The sequence below is a fragment of the Castanea sativa genome, chromosome 9 (genome assembly GCF_040712315.1).
Source record: "Castanea sativa cultivar Marrone di Chiusa Pesio chromosome 9, ASM4071231v1".
Taxonomy (NCBI): domain Eukaryota; kingdom Viridiplantae; phylum Streptophyta; class Magnoliopsida; order Fagales; family Fagaceae; genus Castanea; species Castanea sativa.
Genome location: NC_134021.1, coordinates 33064376 through 33085846, shown reverse-complemented (window position 1 = coordinate 33085846; position 21471 = coordinate 33064376). Strand labels below are relative to the sequence as shown.

Below are 21471 nucleotides of genomic sequence, written 5' to 3'. Positions count from 1 at the left end.
GCATATATTGGATGTTGTCGTCCTCGTCCGTAACTCCTCCTGCTGAAGCTGCTTTTGCCAAGGCATCTGCTTCCATATTTTCCTATTTGGGGGGTTGAACAAAACTTACTGCTGAAAACTTTCGTGCGAGTGGTTTCACTTTGCTGAGGTATTTCTTCATCTGATTTTCCTTGGTATCACACATTCCATTTACTTGGTTGATGACTAGCTGAGAATCTCCTCTGACTATTATCGACTCCGCCCCTAAGAACTTAGCCAATTCCAATCCTTTGAGTAGAGCTTCGTACTCAGTCTCGTTGTTGGTGGTTTGATACTGTAGACGGGCCGCGTACTCCAGCTTGTCACCCTCTGGGGACTTTAGTATGACTCCAATCCCTCTTGCATATAGTGTGGACGATCCGTCTGCATTAATGACCCACCTTTCAACTCCTTCGTCTTTGTCCAGCTCATCCTAGCTAGGGGTGAACTTTGCGATGAAATCTGCTAATGCCTGCGCCTTTATTGCACTCCTTGGAAGGTATCTGATGTCAAACTCGCTAAGTTCAACAGCCTACTGTATTAATCATCCAGTAGCTTCCAACTTGTTCATTGCCTTCTTTATGGGGTGATCTGTTAGGACGTTGATAATATAAGCTTGGAAATAATGCCTCAGCTTCTTGGAAGTCGTAATCAAGGCAAAGGCTAGCTTCTCCATCATTGGGTATCGTCCTTCTGCTCCTCTCATTGCACGGCTTGTGTAATAAACCAGTTTCTGGATTCTCCCGTCTTCTCTGACCAATGCCGAGTTTACTATGTGTGGAGACATCACTAAGTACAAATACAGCTCTTCTCCAGGTACAGACGGATTCAGCAATGGCGCTGTCATGAGATATGTCTTCAAGTCTTGGAAGGACTTTTGACACTCGTCTATTCACTCAAATGCCTTCCTAAGGACTTTAAAGAATGACAAACACTTGTTAGTAGCTTTCGACACAAACTTGTTAAGGGCGGCAACTCGTCCGATAAGAGACTGGACTTCCTTGATATTTTTCGGTGGTTCCATATTCAGTATCGCCTGGATTTTGTCTGGATTTGCTTCAATTCCTCTATACGAAACCATGAACCCCAAAAACTTTCCCGACGAAACTCCGAAAGCACACTTGCTTGGATTTAATTTCATGTTGTACCGTCATAGTGTATAAAAAGTCTCTTGAAGGTCGTCCAGATGATTGTCCTCGTCCTGGCTTTTCACCAGCATGTCATCTACATAAACCTTCACATTTTGCCCGATTTGAGGATGGAACATGTGGTTAACCAGTCTTTGGTAGGTTGCCCCTACGTTCTTCAAACCAAAGGGCATCACTTTGTAGCAATACAACCCTTGGCTTGTAATGAATGAGGTCTTCTCTTGATCCGCTTCATCCATCTTTATTTGGTTATAGCCTGAGAAGGCGTCCATGAAGCTCAGCACCCTATGACCTGCCGTCGAGTCCACCAGCTGGTCAATGCGTGGCAATGGGTAACTATCTTTAGGGCAAGCTTTGTTTAAGTCAGTAAAGTCCACGCATATTCGCCACTTACTGTTGGCTTTCTTCACCATGATTACATTCGCCAACCAATCTGGATAATAAACTTCTTGGATGAACTTCGCGGTAACCAACTTCTGGACTTCTTCCTTGATGGCATTGTCTCGCTCAGGAGCGAAAACCATTTTCTTCTGACGCACTGGTTTTGAATAAGGACACACATTCAGGCTGTGAATAATAACACTTGGATCAATGACAAGCATGACTTCATGACTCCATGCAAAGACATCGAGGCTTTTCTTCAAAAACTGGACCAAAGCTTGCTTTGCCTCTTCTTCTATGCTCGCCCCAATTCAAGTGAACTTCTCAGGCTGGTTCTCGTCCAAAGAGACGTCCTCTAACACCTCAGTGGGTTCCGCTGTGATCCTTCTCACGTCTATACTCATTGCCTATATATGCTTGTCCATCGCCAGCATGGCTAAGTAGCACTCTCTGGCGGCCAATTGATTTCCATGTACTTGGCCCACTCCGTGCTCGATCGAAAATTTGATGGACAAGTGGTAGGTAGAGGTTACCGCCTTCCAACTATTTAGAGTTGGTCTTCTAATAATTGCATTATATGACGATGCACAATCAACAACAAAGAAATTTACCTCCTTAGTTATCTGCTGTGGATATGTTCCAACGACCACTGGTAATGTGATGGTGCCCACTGGTTGCACCTTCATTCCTCCGAATCCTGCCAATGGCAAATTCACTAGTCGAAGTTGATCTCGTCCTAGCCTCATTTGTTGGAAGGCGGGGTAATACAGAATGTCCGCAGAACTGCATTGTCTATCAACATCCTCCTGGTTATGTAGTCAGCAATGAGTAGGGTGATGACTATCGCGTCATCGTGTGGGTGGTGAAGTCATCCTATGTCCTCGTCCGTGAATGTAACGGCCTGCTCGTCTACTTCCCTTGTCTTAGGAGGTCGTCCAGACAGCTGAATGTTCTGCACCACCTTCAGGTATGTCTTCCTCGACTTGGATGACTGCGCTGTCAAGTTTCCTCCTATAATTACTCTTATCTCTCCTAGTGGGGGTCGTGATGACTCTTCCACCTTAGCTTTCAGTTTCTCATCTTTCTGGTCTCGTCCAAGGAAGTTCCTTAGCTTTCCTTGTCTAATGAGATTCTTTATCTGCTGCTTCAAATCAAAGCACTAGTCCGTGTCATGACCGTGGTCTCTATGAAAACGGCAGTATTTACTCTTATTGTGCTTGTTAGGATCTCCTTTCATCTTATCCGGCCACTTCAAGGACGGATCATTCTTGATTTGCATAAGAACCTGCTTTAGTGGCATAATCAGGGGTGTGTATTGCTGATTCCTCGCTGAGGAACTTGCTTTCTTACCATCCTTGTCTTTTCTCTCGTCTACCTGAGCTTTCTTTGGACAAGGTCCCTGATCTGAGTAACGCTGGTGGCCTGCTTCCGAGCACTCTGCTCTCTTTCTCTTCTTGGCTATGATAGCATCCTCAGCATTTATGAAATTCTGGGCCGAATGGACGAGTTCGGCCATAGTCTATGGTTCCTGCTCGTAGAGCTTATGGATGAACAAGTCAGAATTGACCCCATTGTGGAAGGCGGCCAACAATAACTTGTCATCTATTTCGTCTACCGCCAAGGCTTCCCTATTAAACCGGGTGATGAAGGACTGCAAACTCTCATTTTTCCCTTACTCTATAGTCAGCAAACTAGAAAAGGAACGCTTGTGGCGTTGTCCTCCAATGAAATTATTGACAAACAACTTACTCAACTCTTCAAACGATCCCACTAAGTTTGGGGGTATTTTACTAAACCGCACCCGCGCTGGTCCCTTAAGTGTGGTAGGGAAAGCTCTGCACATAATCTCATCCGGGACCCCTTGAAGGTGCATGGTCGTCTTGAAAATAGCAATGTGATCACACGAGTCAGGATTTCCATCATACGAATCCAAGGAAGGCATTTTGAATTTCGGAGTTAGGGGATGACTGTTGATGGAAGCTGTGAAAGGGGAGTCCGTTCGGTGAACAGAATCATCCACTGGGTTTGCCCACCTCATGTTCTCTCTCATCTCATCCATGACTTTTCTCATCTGGTCCATCTCTCTTTCCAAGTGTGGCACTCTTTTTGAAGCGGTACCCCTTGTTTGATTTTCGGACTCAACATTTTCTCCTCCACCTTCCTGCCTCTGGGCTCGTTCCTCCGTGTGCCCATCTTGGCGCTGCCTCCTAAGGTTAATCTCCCTATTCAACTCCTGATTCTGACGGGTTAGTTCTGCCATAGCGGCAGCCATGGATTGTATATGTTGAACAGAAGGCAGTTGCATGATAGGCGCTGACCTGTGATTGCGAAGAGGATTACTAGAAGCATACCTACTCTCTTGGTGGCCTGGGTTGGTAGCCCTTGATCTTGTTCGAACCATTCACCCTTTTTTCTGGGAAAGGCTAATCGTTGACAACAAAAACAGATAGTCAAACGAAAAGAACAGTGAATAGATTCCCCATAGACGGCGCCAACTGATGATGCGAAGAAAATCAGTAGGCTGGATGCTTCAGACTTGAAAGGACCATTTGCTGTCTCGATGGCCTGAAAAAGAAAGAAAAGTGATCAAAGGTGACCGGGGTCGCCGGCCAAGAACCCTCTAATGGCAAAGTTAGTTTTCTCTCTATATTTTTGGAATTCCAACTTTTTGGGAGAAGTAAAAAACGTACATTTTTTTGGTCTGAATGGGTGTTTATATAGTGTCCTAGGAACAGTTATTGGGATTACAACCTCCCCTGGATTTGAGGAGGTCCGAGGGTTCAAGAATAACTCCCACAACCATTTAGGAGTTATATTTTCTTAAACAACGGTCACCGAAAGTTATATGTATGTTGCGGAGTGGTGAAATGTACTTAGTAATTCCTAAGTGTAAAAGTCTTGTCCAGGGGTCTTGTGGACGAATCCCTTCAGGACGGGGATGGGCGCTTTCTTATGACGAGTGCTACGGGTGTGTTTTCGTCCATGGACGACTATGGGCGTTAGCCTCATCTTGGTGCTTCCTTCTGGACGGCTGCTGGTGTGGATGACCATGGACGGTCTAGAGAAAATTTTTCTTCATTCCTCATCAATAATAATGGGTAAATGGGTAATATCTAAACCCTACTTGAAAATTTTGGGTAATATCCAAACCCTACCCAATTACCTTCTACCCATTAAGAACTAAGTATTACCCAAAATATTTGAATCGGTAGGATTGGATATCCATTACCCAATTAATGGGTATCACCATCCCTAATCTTAGATGTGTCAATGACGGTTTTGTGACAAAGGCTGAAATGCAAAAAGAGGCTATATCTACTCTCATGTTCTTTAAATATATAGGTGATGTGATATTCCAAATCAATACAATTGAGTTACCGAATACACTCTTGTTTCTTTGCTGCTAGAGGGTGTAGAGTCGAACTCTAACTTTCTTGCACTATTGAATAACTTGTCCCTTCCTGTGAAGGAGCTGTTAGGTTCTGTAGTGTACCACGTGTACTCTTCAGCTTGTTGGGTTTTTTTCAAGGGGTCTAGGGAAACAGGTTTTCAATTGGTGTGTTTGGTAGCTCCACAAAATCTATGGAGGATCTAGCACAATCTTGGAAGCGCCTTTCTCTATCAAAAAGGGAAGGGTCGGGCAGCTGCCTTATGACAGAAGAGAGTGTAAACCAATTCTCTATAGCTACAAAATTCACAATGAAGAGAGCAATCAATATTGATTCAATTGCGAAGACCTTTAATCCTTTATGGCGAACTAAGAAGGGCTTCAAGATACAAAAAATTGAAGACCATGAGATGCTCTTTTCTTTCGAAACTAAAGAGGAAGTAGACAGAATCCTAAGCAGTGAGCCATGGAGTTTTGACAAGCATTTGGTGGTCACGCAATGCTATGATCATGATATACCATTCCGGGATCTTAAGTTTGAAAAGACTACTTTATGGGTGCAAGTCCATGGTCTCCCAGTTAAGTATATTACTATTGCAGCTGCGGAAAAAATATGTGGAGTAGTGGGAGAGGTCATTAGTCAATCAGATCCGAAGCTTTACGATGGTGGTAGCTTTATTCGGGTAAAAATGGTAGTAGACATAACGCTTCCACTATGTCGAGGTCACCTTGTTTCATTGATCGATGGAAAGCAAGTGTGGATTTCCTTTAGGTATGAAAGACTACCGAATCTTTGCTACTGGAATGGCCACCTCACACATGACGATAGGGATTGTGAGCTTTGGATTGACAGTGAAGGGACACTCAAGATCGATTAAAGGGAGTTTGGTCCTAGTCTGCGAGAACAACCTTTTGTGGTATCAAAGAAAAATACAATCTCTGTGCCAGGATTTTATTCGACAATGAAGAAGAAAACTTGTATTGACAAAGCATGCCAAGCTATGGAGGAAGAGCCAGCAGCACAGCCACATTGTGCAACATTTGCCACCGTGTTAGAGAAAAGATCAGAGATGGAGGACAGTTTCAAAAAAGGAATTAATCTACAATCAATGCATAACGGTGATAACGTTCCTAACACCATCAATGCCTCAAATCCTATTATTATGCAAGCACATAATTCCGTAGTTAATGGGCTACCTGAAGAGTCAACAAATGCTGAAGTAGTGAGAGCTGAGGAATTAAACACGCATGAGGTGGCAGAGAAGGAATTAAAAGTGCGAGGGGAATCGGTGCCACGTGAGGGAATTAGCAAAACAAAGACTCACATGACCACTAGGGCTTCACCTCATGCAAAACGTGTCCTCCCTTCTTGGACACACAGGAGTAGGCTGGGCACACTAACTTTGAAAACTTCACCCACCAAATTAATAGGGAAGAAAAGAGAGTTAGAAAACTGAAGTGACTATGTGGAGCTGATTTCAAAATGTCGTTAGATTTCTCAAAATTCTCATAATGTCGAAGCACCATCCTTTATATTGGCGTAGGCTAATCATCAGCCCCGCCAGGAGCCATGAGTTGCCTAGCTTGGAACTGTCGTGGGCTTGGGAACCTACGTATAGGAAGAGAGCTTGTGGAAATCACACGAGCAAAAGATCCCTCTGTAGTGTTTGTGGCTGAGACACTTATAGATGATGCAAGGCTGGAGATTGTATAAAGAAGCATTAAACATGATCACCGTTGGGTGGTCCCAAAGGAAGGTAGAGGTGGTGGTTTGGCTTTATTTTGGAAGTCTTCAATAAATCTGACAGTAGTGGGGTCATGCAAGTATTACATTGACGCAGTTGTAGATTAGGGTTCAGAGAATGAATGGCAGTTAACTGGCTTTTATGGTGAGCTAGAAACAACAAGAAGGGCATAAGCATGGGAGAAACTCAAGTATCTCAATTCCCAATTTGACATTCCATGGTTATGCTTTGGGGATTTTAATGAGATAATTAGACAAGAGGAAAAGGTGGGAGGTGTGCTATGATGCCATAATCAGATGCAGCAGTTCAAAGAAGTATTAGATGAATGTGGATTTATGGACTTGGATTTTGTAGGTCCTAAGTTCACTTGGGCTAGGCACTTTGATAATGGTAACTCAATATGGGAGAGATTAGATCGAGGTTTGGCCACAAATGACTGGTTTTTAAAATTTCCTGGTACGAGAATGCATCACTTACGGTGTGACTCTTCAGATCACATCCCAATCCATATTGTGTTCACGGGTTTGGACCCTCCCAATAGGAAGAAAGTATTTCGATTTGTAGAAATGTGGTTGTCAAACCCAGGATGTTCTGATATTGTCCAATCCATGTGGAATAGGTGGGAGACTGAATCGGTGGGAGGGCTTTTAGGTAAAGTAGAGAAGTGTGGAAGGGATTTGAGTTGGTGGAATAAAAATGCATTTGGGAATGTACGAAGGGAATTGGAAAAATTGAGAAAACTTCTCCGCAAGGCCGAAGTGGAAGCCATCCTAAGGGGTGATAATACTAGGGTGAGACAATTAAAAAAAGAAATTGAAGAGTGGCGGGAGAAGGAGGCTACTATGTGGGCATAGAGGTCAAGACTTTTATGGGCAAAGCAACGGGATAAAAATTCGAAGTACTTCCATAGCTGTGCTACAAAAAGGTATTGGAAAAATCTGATAGAGGGTTTGAGAGATGGAGAGGATTCTTGGAAAACCAACCAGGAAGATATCTCAGAAATTCTTGTAAGTTATTATCAAGCTCTTTTCACTTCTTCGGGTCATTTGGAGCTTTCAAGGGTGTGGGAGTGTGTGCCAAATGTGATTACTAATGAGATGAATGCCTTACTGAGCCGACAATTTAAAGCACATGAAGTGGAAGTAGCTTTGCAACAAATGGCTCCCTTTAAAGCCCCCGATCTAGATGGAATGCCACCATTTTACCAACACTTTTGGGGTACGGTTAGACGAGATGTTATTTCCTCCATCCTTATGTGGCTTAACATAGGTACATTACCCCATTCCCTTAATCATACTTTCATTACATTGATCCCCAAAACTAGTTCACCTGAATATGCCCACCAATTTCGCCCTATTAGCTTGTGTAACGTGTTGTATAAAATTTTTTCTAAAGTTTTATCCAACCGTTTAAAAAAGTTTTACCCTCTATTGTTACTAAACACCAATCAACCTTCACTAAAGATAGACTCATTTCAGATAATATAATGGTGGCTTTTGAAACTCTACACTGCTTTCAAAAATATAAATCTGGATCTCATGGCTATATGGCAATAAAACTTGATATGAGAAGGATGAAATTTAATGAGGGGTGGATAAAGTTGATTATGTTGTGTGTAAAAACTGTGACTTATTCAGTGTTGGTAAATGGAGTACCTTGTGGTATGATTCACCCAACAAGGGGCATAAGGCAAGACGACCCCATTTCCCCTTTCCTATTTTTGCTTTGTACTGAAGGGTTGAATGGGTTGATCAAAAAATCTAAAAGGAATGGGGACGTCAATGGTTTCTCCCTATGTTGAAGGGGCCCAAAACTAACACATTTGCTTTTTGCAAATAAAAGTCTCCTTTTTTGCAGGGCAACTTTGGAGGAGTGTGGCAAAGTTTTGGATATTTTGAAGGATTATGAAGATGCTTCCGGTCAAAAAATAAATAGAAGCAATACGGCTCTTTTCTTCAGCAAAGAAACTAAGGGGAATATAAAGAACCAAATCAAAGAAGCTTGGGGTGTACCAAAAATTATGCAATACGAAAAATACTTGGATCTACCATCATTCGTGGGGAAAGGGAAAAAAGCAAGCTTCAACTACATTAAAGAGAGGGTATGGCGAAAGCTTCAAGGATGGGAAGGGAAATTACTATCACAAGCAGGAAGGGAGGTGTTAATAAAATCAGTCATATAAGCCATTCCCACGTATACAATGAGATGTTTCAAACTTCCATTGGGTCTATGTAATGAGATTGAGGCATTGATTAAAAAATTTTGGTGGGGGCAAAGAGGTGATCGAAGGAAAATCCATTGGGTCAAATGGAATGACTTGACCAAGGCCAAAGGAGTAGGTGGCAGGGGCTTTAGAGATCTAGCCAAGTTCAATGATTCACTACTAGCAAAGCAAGCGCGGCGCCTTTTGCATAATCAAAATTCTCTTTTCTATAAAGTTTTCAAGGCTAGATTTTTTCCAAATACAACCATCAAGGAGGCAAAGGACTCAAGAATGGGCTCTTATGCTTGGAGGAGTATCCTTATAGAGAGGGATGTTATTCAAAGGGGGGCTAGGTGGAGAGTTGGTGATGGGAAAAAAAATAAGAATTTGGTAGGATCATTGGCTGCCAAGGAAGCATCCTCCATATTTATTATCCCATCGATTAGTAGAGCTTGAGAGTTCTATGGTGGATGTCCTTATAGACCCAAGTAGGTTGCAATGGAATTTAGACATGATTGATGGTTTGTTCAACAATGAGGAAGCAGAGCTGATTAAGACAATCCCCTTAAGCCGTGAAGCAAGAGAGGATGTCTTGTTTTGGCCACACTCAAGTGATGGGAGGCATAGCTGCAAGACTGGTTATAGGTTCTTAAAGTTGGAGGAGGAGCTGAATGATGAGCCACAGGTGACTACAAATGATAATACTCAAGTGTGGAAGGCTGTTTGGTCCATGCGTGCTCCACCGAAGGTAAAAACGCTGCTGTGGCGTGCTTGCCGTGAAGCTATGCCTACAAAGAGTGCCCTGTTTCGACGCACCATAACAACAGATCCTCACTGCGTTAGGTGGCGCGTGTCCTCAGAGAGTTCTCTGCATGCCTTATGGTCTTGCTTGGAGTTGGATCCTGTGTGGTCAGATTTTGAGCTATGGGGTGTCCGGAGTTGGATTCCATTCGTGGACTTCAAAGAACTCCTATCTTGGCTGATCTGAAACAACCATCATCTTGAGCTTTTTGCAGTCACGGTCTGGAAAGTATGGAACCAACGGAACAGGGTGCGCCTCAATCAACCTGCGGACTCACTTCACCAGATAGCTCACATCTCAAAAGCTTGGCTAGCAGATTACCGTGCCAGGCAGGTGGATTCAAACATGCCAGTGCAGCAAAATCAGCATACCAGAAGGCATTGGAATCCACCACTAGCAGAGCTCTTCAAAATCAACTTCGACGGTGCGGTTTTCTCACATGAGAAAAGTCTGGCATTGGTGTTGTTATTAGAGACCACAGAGGCTTAGTGATAGCTTCATGTTTGAAAATGGCATACCAAGAATTGTGCAGTGATGATATTGAAGCCACAGCTGTGGGGTGGGCTCTAGCTTTTGCCTTGGAGATAGGAGTGAAGTGGGCTGTCTTGGAGGGAGATTCTTTGAATGTCATTAAAAGTCTTATGGTGGAAGAGAAGTTGTTGGTACCTATGGGTTTGTTGATTGAGGATGCAAAAAATTTATCTCATTGTTTTGATGAATTACTTTACTCTCACACTAAGAGGGATTGTAATACTTTAGCTCATAGTCTGGCCAAATATGTTATTGGCATACCAGATTTTTTTAGTATGGATGGAGGATGTTCCACCACAATTACTAAATGTATTTCAAACTGATTTATTAGGCTTTTTTGAATAATAGAAGTTTCCTTGATTTCTCCCTCAAAAAAAAAAAAAGTTCTTTAAAAATGTGATTGTTTTAAGGGGTCAAGCCCAAAATTCCATATGTATAATAAACAAAGAATAATGATGCTTCAAAAAGACTAAAATCAAAATGAAAATAGCAAAAATGCAGAAATAGTGACTGGAACACTAGTAAGGTAGATTGTAATTTTCTTTAAATCAAATATTGAAATATTTTAGCATATAACCAAAGAGAAATTAAGGGGGAAACATTAAACATGTTAAATAAAAATAAATAAATGTAGAGAGATTAATTAAAAGATGATGAGAAACCATTGTCGTTGTTCTTTTCAATCGATCAACAATTAATGGTGTTTGAACCTATTCAGCTACTATACATTTTATGTTCGTTTCTCATGGTTGAACAAAACAGATAGAATAAGTTTTTATCTCCAAGATCAATTTCCTTTTTTCCATTAATCAAGCATATAAAATTATAATTTACAATATATCTACCATTGACACAATTAACTGATATTTGTAAAAATATATTGTTAATCACTTCTTACCTGCACTTCAAGATCGGCCACATAAGCAAGCAGAATTCCAATTGGCACGCCAACCACATAATAGCAGCAAATGTTAACAATTGCAACAATACCTTGTAAACCTGCACCTATGGCCACACCTGATGACAAGAACCTAAAGGTGAGTAAACGTTGAAAACATGTTTACATATATCAATGTATATATGTATATATGCTTGCTAAAAGTTCAATATGATGAAACAATAGAAAATACGGTTGCTCTCAGCTAATCAGAAGATGAAACACTCACCTGTAAGTACTGGTTGAACACTATTTAGTAAGACTGAGAAAGCAAGTAGAGTAGAAAGACTTGACACAGCTTCGGCAACCTCTTCATCACTTGTAAACCAGTATGAAATTTTATTCCCAAAAGCTAAAAACAAGGCCCAAAAAATCACTCCAATAGTTATTGAAGTACAAAGAATAACTTTAATGGAAAATTTTGCAGCTTTAGCATTTCCTTTGCCAATCTCATTCGATACGCGCACACTGTACAGTTACATAACAAGAGGATTGAGTTTGGAGACAAAAAGTGGCAGCTTCACAATTGAGAGAGAGAGAGAGAGAGATGAAATCATGAAAACCTTACCAAGCAGCACCTAAGAATCCAAGGCACAACATAAATTCCCATGCAACGATATTAAGGCTACAAAAAGGAGTTAAAAGTTGAATTCTATCTTTCAAGTAAATTGAATAGAAAAAGAAGATCAATATGGAAAATGAGATAGATCTTACCAGATAGAGAAAGCTGATATGCTTACAGTTGCATTTGTCATATATCCAGCCAACAAAACCAAGATAGCATTGTACCAAAGCTCTAAGCTGTTGAAGATAAAATAAAAATCATTGAAAGCATTAGATATTGCTACCTGAACCACACAACAGTGTGTTTGTTTGCACAGCAACCTCATAATCTGTTGGGTCCCAAAAGCCCTCAATGATTGAGGCCCAATACATGAAATTTTCAATGCATGAACTGAGAATCACCTACTATGATATGATAAACTATATTTATTTTAAAATTTTAAACTATTAAAAAAGATGTAATATTTAGTCATTAACCATTATTTGAGTATTTTATTTACTTGGAAGGCAAGAATTTTAGATTAACTTTTGAGTATGGGACCACATTGTATATGATCCCATTGTTATTGCGTTTCCTGATTGTTATGCCTTGTTTATTGTTTAAAGATGATTGATGCATTGGATATCGCTCAAGTGAAATGCAAGCCAATTTGATCGCGGATAAGAGTTTCAGTTCTAGATTTGGTTAAGTCATGGTCATGACATTAATAATTGTTAAGAAAGTGATGTAAAATCTAGAAAACCCCCAATTGAAGTGGAGAAAATATAGTATAGTACAAATAATATTAGTAAAAGACACGTATGTTAAAGTGGGCCTAAAACTGAGGCTTATACATCAACAGTCCCTCTCAAACTCAAGGATGATGAGAGAATAGCTTAAGTTAGGAAACAATGGATCACAAAATGTTCTATAAGATGAGACATGGTAAAGATGTCGACAAATTGATCTTGAGAGGAAGTAGAGACCATTCAGAGAAACTTGAAGGGGTGATGCTAGCCAAAATGACAATCAATTTCGATGTGCTTAGTACGTTCGTGGAAGACATTATTATGAGCAATCTAAATGGCATTCCAGTTGTCACAATAGATAGAAGTGGTAAAAGAAGTAGCGACACCTAAATCCTTGAGTAAGCAACATAACCAAAGGAGTTCATATGTGGTATTAGTTAAGGCATGGTATTCTTCCTTGATACTAGAATGGGCCACAACATAATGTTCATTTGCCAATGAGATCAAAGAAGAGCCAAGGAGAAAGTAATAACCAATGACGGACCATCAATTTGTGGAGTCCCCTGCCCAATCAACATCAAAGTTGACTTGTAGAGTGAAAGGAGATTGGACAAAGAAGTATGAACCATGGAAAAGAGTGCCTTTAAAATACCAAAGAATGCACAAGACTGCAACATAGTGATTCAATTGTGGAGTAGACAAGAACTACCTCACTTGCTGTACAACATAGAAGATGCTTGGAGGACTGATTGAGATATATTAGACTGCAAACCAATTGCTAATAAAGGGTGAAATTAGGCAGTGGTTCTCCAATGGAAAGTTGCGCATTAAGTTCAAGATCATTATCGTTGAGGTCATCACTTATAATTATCATATCATCAACATAATGAAGAAAACAAATGGTGCCTTTATCAGTGCAACGAAGGAATATAGCAAAGTCATAAGAACTAGTAAAATAACTCAAACGAGAAACCATGGAGCTGAACTTAGCAAACCAAGCACGAAGAGCTTGCTTAAGACTATAAAGTCCACAACAGAGTTAACTGTCGTTGTCTTAAAATGAAAGAGACTAAATGGAGGTTGCATATAGATTTCTTCACTCAAATCCCCCATCAAGAAAGACATCTTTAACATCATCCCTTGAAGAGGAGCCACCGTCGAGAGGCTACAACAACCAATAGTGTGCAAAAGAACAAAGGACAAGCAACCAAAGCAAAGGTTTATTATAGTCAATGCCATACTTTGGTGTGAAACCTTTGGCAACCAGACAAGCATTGTTTCTCTCAATAGACCCATTGGATCAAGTATTGATCTTGAAAACCAACTTACAACTAACTATAGACTTGTTAAGAGGTAGATAATAAGATCCCAAGTATGGTCTTTAGCTAATGCATCAAGTTCCTCATTCATTATAGTATATCATAGAAGGTCACCTCAGCTTGTGCAATGTAGCAAGAGTAGTTTAGCAATGGAAGTCATGCTAATGGGAAAGACAGGATCATGCCCAAGAAGAGCAATGAAGTGTAGGGTTTGACATAGGAGGGGACCCAATAGTAGTGTGAGGCAGCTATTGGAGGGTAGTTTAGGAAAGTGCTCAAATGTTCAAAGAGTGATCAGGTATAAAAAGAAGAAAGTGAAAAGGAGGGACAAAATTTAAATACCTTACTAAAAAGTCAATGTTGTTAGAAGACATGTCAACAATGAGTAACTGGATCATAATAACAATAGACCTTCTAAGTTTCGCCATTCTTAAGGAAGCAGGAAAGACAAGAGTGAGGCTCAAGTTTGGTATGCTTATAAGCCTTTAGCCAGTGCTTTTGGCAGCTCATGTTGGATTGATTGATTTCATTCTCACAAAGTTGAGTTGATTGGCTTGAGTTCATTCCAGCAATACGATTGAAGATGTGATTGGATGATGGAAGATGATGGTTTTGGAATAGAAAATGATCTTGGTAGTAGTGAGCAGCTTTTGATAGCAACAAAAACACCGGAAGCGTCTAACAACTACGAAGTGACTTCGAATAGCTTTGATGGTGGCAATGGCTGACTAGAGAAGGCAGGGGTGTTGGAGGAATGCCTAGGAAGACAAGACTTTTCTTGAAAACCAAAATGTTAGAGTGATTGCTTTGATACCATATTGGAATTGTAAATCAATTATATTGTATTCAATGTGTAAAAGTATGCAAAGGGCTGTCTTTATATAAGTAGACATAGGAGTGAAGTGCAATATGAAGTATGTGTTGGAAATATGAGTGCAAGACATGTAAGATATGGTTGGCCTAAAACCAATTGGACTTGTATCCTAACAAGTTACTACTGTAATTAATATATTCCTTTAGGAACTGTTTTTTCTTTTTCTTTTTTTGCTAGAGAATGTCATGTACCTTAGCAAGGGAGTAATAAAAAAAAGGGCAGATAGTGAAATAAATTTAACTTTATAAGGCAGTAGCATGAATGAGCTAAAATTTTCTCAAAAATCCATTTTATACTACCTTATAATACATTTAACATTAATGATTTTATATTTTTTTACCACTTCGATTAAAATAATATAAGAACTCATTAAAATAATAAAAAAAATCTACCACAAAAATTTAGGAACTAGCCACAACTTCCTCCACCACCAATCCACCAGCCACGTCCATAACCACCATTGTGGCAACCGCAACCCACGGAAGAAGAAAAAAAAACAAAAAAACAAAACACAACCCATCACCACCAACCACTACTACCACTAGCCACAGTCCACCATCTCAACCACAATCCACTACCACAACCAAATTCACTACCACCACCACCAACTCTGCCACACTGACCCACGAACTCACAACGACCCAACACCGATACAGCCACACCGACCCATAACAACCCACACTGATCCACCCAACACTGGCTCACACCAATTCACCCAACATTGATCCACCGACCACCGCCATGAACCTAAATGAAGAGGGAGGTGAAAGAAAGGAGAAGACCGGAGAGAAAGAGAGAACAAAAGAGAAGGAAAAAAGAGAGAAGAAGACCAGAGAGACAGAGAAGGAAAAAAAAATAGAAGAGAAAGAGGAAAAAGAGAGTTTTTTTTTAACGAGAGAAGAGAGAGACAAGAATAATTTTTTTTTTTTTAATTTTCATTTTTATACCTTTGTTGAATTTTTTTTAACAATAACACCATTGAAGTTGCTTAGTTTTTGTTGTTTGTGGTGCTAAAAATAGCAATTTGGCAATATATCTCAATCAATGCTAATGCTCTAATGTGAAAAACAACTTGTAATTACCAAAGCATCACGCCAGAGGAAATTGACAGCTTTACTACAGGCCATAGATCGATGAAGGCAGCAGTAGAGAATCCTTTCCATGTATTTGGACACCAACCTCCAAAAATGAACACAAACTCTCCCGTGATTAGTAACCAACAAGCTATGTTGAACGCACCCATGGCACCAGCAACCCCCAAGTCAAGTATGCTCACGAATATCCAAGATAAAAGGATATGAAGTATAAACGAGAAAGCAGATAGCCATCCAATAATCGAGTTTTTGAGTTGCGCTTGCAAGTACATTTGGATGGTTAAGGCAAAAACAAAGGAATATAATATAGGAATGAACCATAAGGAGATTTCTTCGGACGCTACTGCTATTGCTTCATCCTCACCTAGTAGCCTAAATATGGGAGTTGTGAAGATGAAGAGTGGTACCATGATTGTTGCTGTAACAGCATCAACGATCCATGAACGTTGCAAGTAAATACCCATCATATGATATTGTCCTGCTCCAAATGCTTGCCCACATAAAGTCTCAGTCGCACTTGACATGCCCAACTTCAAAAAAGAAAATAAAAAATTATAATAGTAGAAAAAAAGAATTTTGTTTTTATTGTATATGACTATACAAATTGATTATATCTACACTCGATGGTAGCTCTTAAGTAAAGGTAAAACAAAATCAATAGCTAACTAGCTTACCAGTATCCCATTTACAAATCGTAAAAGAACACTCTGCACAAGTGCAAATGCAGCAAGGTCCAGTTCAGAAACATGTCCAATAAACACTTGTGTAACCACTATCATTCCAAATGCAGTCACTCTAGACAACATGGATGGTAATGCTATCCTCCATATGAGCTTTGATTCAACCCAAATCCTTCTTTTAAGATCAGTTGGCACTTCTGCTTCTGATCCAAGAAGCCTCTCCTCCACTGCATTATCCATTGTTCTGTATAATAAAATAAAAATGAAACAGTTTGAGTACACTTGGGTTTTCTACTCCTTATACAATTGACCCCGTTAAAAATAAATAAATAAATGAGAGCATGTTTGATTTCGTGCAAGATAATGAAACTTGTCAATTGAAAAATGAAAAATGCTCAACTAGTACTAATTTTACTATAAAAGACTTGCAATGAATATTGTTAGAATTGTGGTTAAATAAATAAATTTACTATTTTTTAACAATTTAAACTTTTTAGACAATTAATAATTTATCATAATTAGTGTGCGTTTCAGTATTTTTTTTTTTTTAGCCGAAAAGTTTGACTTTTCCCACAAATTTTACAGGCTCACAAATTTCACTTTTTAACAATTTTTTTTATTAAAAATGGATTCCACGGCACTATCCACACATTAAAAAATTATTTTGTACAATATTTTTCAGTTTTTAGCTTTTAGTTTCAGCTACATCCAAACGGACCTTTAGAGCAAGTAATCCTGTATCTTTATATCAACATAATGAATACTTGAAATACATTTTAGTAATTAATGACAAATAAGTTTTTAATATTTTTATAGTAATATTTGTACGCTCCCTAAAATCATTCTTAAACAATTTGTTTATTTTACTCATACGATTCATATAAAAATGTAAAGAGAGGAGGCTATCCCATATCGAAATTTAGTCCTATCATACCAATAATATAATATATAGACAATGAAGAAGAAATATTAGACCTCTCTACCTCTGAAAATATAAAGTTTTTTATTTTTTTTTTGAGAAAGTTAGCTAAGTTATTCTCAGCAAAAAAGTTAGCTAAAAAGTTAGCTAAGTTATAACTTATAAGGGCTAATATTTCGTTTTTCCTTTTCCAAGCCCGAGGGATTACAGAATTAAAAATGGAACCCAAGCAAAACGAGTTTCCCAAAATTGTCTCAGGTTATAAAGAATCTCAGTGGCTTACAATGAATCATAAAAAAAAAATAAAAGTGCAAAGACTTGTAATTTAAGAGGTTGGTACATCCAAACTTTCTTAAGCGAAATATTTAAACCAATTTCTTTACGGAATGAATCTCATTTTCCCCTTTCAAAAAAAAAAAAAAAAAAACGTGGAGCAACCAATGCAGGTCCCAAAAACTTTTGACGCGAGTCCCTAAAAATTTAGTAAATGTTCCCTTAACCAATAATGTGGAGCAACCAATGCAGGTCCAATTCAGCAATAAAAAGAAAAGAAAAAAAATGTTAGCCAATGTCTTAATGTATAACTTTCGCCGATCTAATTTGTTTGTCCTATTTGAAGAGTCAAACTAATTAAAGGAATATTATTTATTATTTTATTTATTTTATAAAAATATATAAGTTTACAAAATTACCTTAAAATAAATTTATCAGTTTTTTTTTTTAAAAGAATTGTTCTTAATGAGACAATTAAAAATGTACCCCAATCAAATTGATTTTTTTAAATATTTGTTAATTTTCTTTTCAAATAGTTTTGAAAATAAAGTAAAGGTATAATAGAAATATTAGTAAATTAATGATTTTTATTTTAGAAATAGGACAATATTTTGGGACATCCCAAATTGGAATAGAGAACAAACAAACTAAGACGGAAGTAGTTTAGGAGCTATTTTTAGAAACATTTTATTAGAAAAATGATAAAATAATAAATATTGTTAATAGCTTTTGTGGGGGTAAAATGGTCAAAACACGGATTTGACCCTTGAGCTTGATTTGGTGATATGAGCCTGTCTGAGCAGAGATTTTGGGGCCCACAAGCCAACTCATGCCAGAAAGATTGGTGAGGTTGTCCGAGGAGAGGCATCTCCTCAGACAAGTCAAATAAAGATCATATGACACGTCATGATATTTGGGGAGAGAATTCCGAAAGGTTTGGTAGGTAAAGATGTGTTTCATATAGTTATAGAAATGAAGAATGTATAAGAAATATTTAGTACCACCGCATTAAAGACCCTGTACCTACCTCCCTGGTCGCATTAATGAAAAAATGACATCTGAACAGTAATGTTCAGCCTTCCAGCTATTGTTTGAAGATATCAAAAAGGTGGTGGATGTGACAAGTATTTAATAGGGTAATTTGTGATACATGTGGAGGATAAAGGGAAGAAGAAGAATGATATAAAAGGGAAAGAAAGGGTAGGAGAAGAAAAAAAAAAAGGAAAGAGAGAAAGAGAGTACTATATACTTCACCTTCAATTTTAGTCTATTATTGAAAGAAAGAATAGCAATATAAGACTTCCTCGGCTTACGTTCGAGGAGGATTTCTCACTATTTTCATCCTTTGATTGTGTGTGAAGTAGTAATCTAGCCTTCCATCTGTAATCCAATATCCGTAAGACTTAGGTTTCAAGCCCACACCCTACAAATTTGATTGTATAAGGCCGTTTGGGCCTGAGCCTGTCACGCGTTAGGATCCGGGTGCCAGTTGTGCACTTACAGCTTTTTATATTTTCTATAAAAGTGATATCGAAACTTTTCTATTATAGTTTATGGGTCCTGCTAACGAATGCCCTTAGGGCATTGATTAAGAATCTATTTTAGGAAAAATTTGATATCACTTTTATGGGAAATGGAAAAAATTGTCAAAACATTAATTGCTTTTTTTTTTTTTCTTTTCCAATAAAAACTTTCTTTAAATGGATTATTAACCAATACCCTAAGGCATTCGTTATCATTTCTCATAATTTATTAACAATTTAGTAAATGTTCCCTTCAATAACGTGGAGCAACAAGGTAAATCCCAAATTTTTTTGATACAAGTCCTTAAATGCGTCCAACTACCTTTCTCGGTGGCAACATTAATGAGGCAAAAAATTTAATACCACAAATAAATTTACAATTATTTTAATTTGAATAATAATTCACAACTTAATTATTAGGTTATTAGATATCTTCCCTCTAAAAAAACGTGAATCTTAATAATAATAATAATAATAATAATAATACAAATACACGTGCATTGTATATGAAAATTATTCAACGATTTATATAGGACAATGAGAAATCTTTCAAATTCCTCTTATATTTTTTTTTTATTGAATGTGAATTTTAAAATTTTAACTATTAGATTTCATATTCTTTATTTTCTTAACGCGCATGTCAAATTTCGTTTAAATCGAGTGTTATTTACTATTTGATCAATAAACTTATTTTTTATGTATAATTTTTTACCACAAAAACTTGAAATTTAAATATGTCATTAATGACATAACTATTGATATTTGATTTCTTGAAATCTTGCAAGCATAAAAAATACCATAAGAACATAAAATTTAATGGTTAGATTTTCAAAATTCACAACCAAGAAAAAGATAGAGGAGGAATTAGAATGATTTCTCTCTAAATCAGTTTGAAGAGAAGCATTTTTCATTTATATAGCTTTTAAAATCATTAATGAATTTATGATAATTCAATCTAGCTTTAAGGAGTTGATGTTTTTATATAGTAACAATGATTCCCTTGTTATATTAAATACTTCAAAGTATTATAATAATTGAAGGGTTGGGTTTAAGTGATAACCCAATACTAATAGCATCATTTGTGATGTCTCATATCTATAATTTGAACCCTACCTTCTCCTCTCCCATTGCGTGTGTGTGTGTGTCAAAGAGTCCTAGGCTATTGTACATCTAACTCTTTATAAACTCTCACTAAAAGACAAAATAATAATAATAACAATAATAACTAACAAAACTCTTTATAAACTACTTTACTGCAATATAGGTTACTATTTCGGCATAAAATGATAATTTTATAATTTAGAAAAAAAAAATGTAATAAGTCCTTAAGCTACCATAATAGAGTAAAATGGTAAATGCACTATAAGGTGTTGGAAAATTTTAGTGCCAAAAAAGTCAAAAATGGGTTTTATAGGTTTCTATTTGTTCAAAGATGAGAAGTTGTTGCCCTTTTGTTAATATTTAAGACCAACAAATAAATTTCTGAGTGATGATTCTTTAACCCAATTTCAATTTGAAACGAGCAAGATATAATCAATTGAAGTTGATATAGCAATGATGTCCCTGAGAGTCCACTCATAACTCCCTTGAGTGAAAACGGTAAAGTTCTAAACTTTTAGTTCTAATACTACTGTTTGCACCAATGTAAAGCACCTTTTGCACAAATTTTAGAGGGGCCAAGTGCAGCCTTACCAAAGCAAAAAACTTTAGATCTTAAAATCTTCTTCCTAAGCCTAAATAAAGAAAAATCAAATTTGTACCTAGAGCAAAAACAAGAAAAACAAAGTGTGTGTTCTTGATAACATCTTGAGTTCTAAACTTTTCTTTAAACCATAGAGATCTTTTATAGTGAATTTGCTGCAACAAATCTTCAAGGAGGTTCCCCGTAGTGTTAGAGATTATGGTTCATGTGGACGAGAAATTTATGGAAGAAATCACTATATTAGGAGTTCAGAAGTTCTAAGATTACTGTGGTAAAAAGACAAACAAATGCGTTTGCAGTGTTTAAACTTATAATAGAGAGTTTAAATGTGCAAAGGTTTTATAAGTATTCAATTGTAATTATTCTTTTATAGTATATTTTTTACAACATTGCGACCCCAGAGTAGTCTTTCTATTGAAGATATTTTTTTTAATTGGTGTTCTACTCTGTTATGAATAAGAGCAAGCTCACAGATTCTAAGAGTTCAAGTAGTTGTGATAAGTGATAACTATAATATGAAATGCTATGAACCTGGATTTGATGCTCTTCTTAAAAATTCCATATGGACTCTGCTTCCACCACATGTTACTTGCAATGTTATCAACTGTAAATGGGTATTCCGGCTAGTGGCCAAGGGCTTC

At 37.8% G+C, this 21471-nt stretch overlaps 1 protein-coding gene across 2 annotated transcripts in view; it reads right to left on the bottom strand.

The window, feature by feature from the left end:
- Nucleotides 1–21471, bottom strand: part of LOC142609684 (protein DETOXIFICATION 24-like) — a 49024-nt gene that overhangs the window by 8477 nt on the left and 19076 nt on the right. For both annotated transcript variants that reach the window (XM_075781337.1, XM_075781339.1), the window contains exons 3-8: nt 16408–16657; nt 15722–16263; nt 11868–11954; nt 11722–11778; nt 11383–11621; nt 11115–11233 (exon numbers count right to left, since the gene is read on the bottom strand). In XM_075781337.1, the coding sequence (XP_075637452.1) occupies nt 11115–11233; nt 11383–11621; nt 11722–11778; nt 11868–11954; nt 15722–16263; nt 16408–16653 (1290 nt within the window). In that variant the 5' untranslated portion in view covers nt 16654–16657. The remainder of the gene's footprint in view (nt 1–11114; nt 11234–11382; nt 11622–11721; nt 11779–11867; nt 11955–15721; nt 16264–16407; nt 16658–21471) is intronic.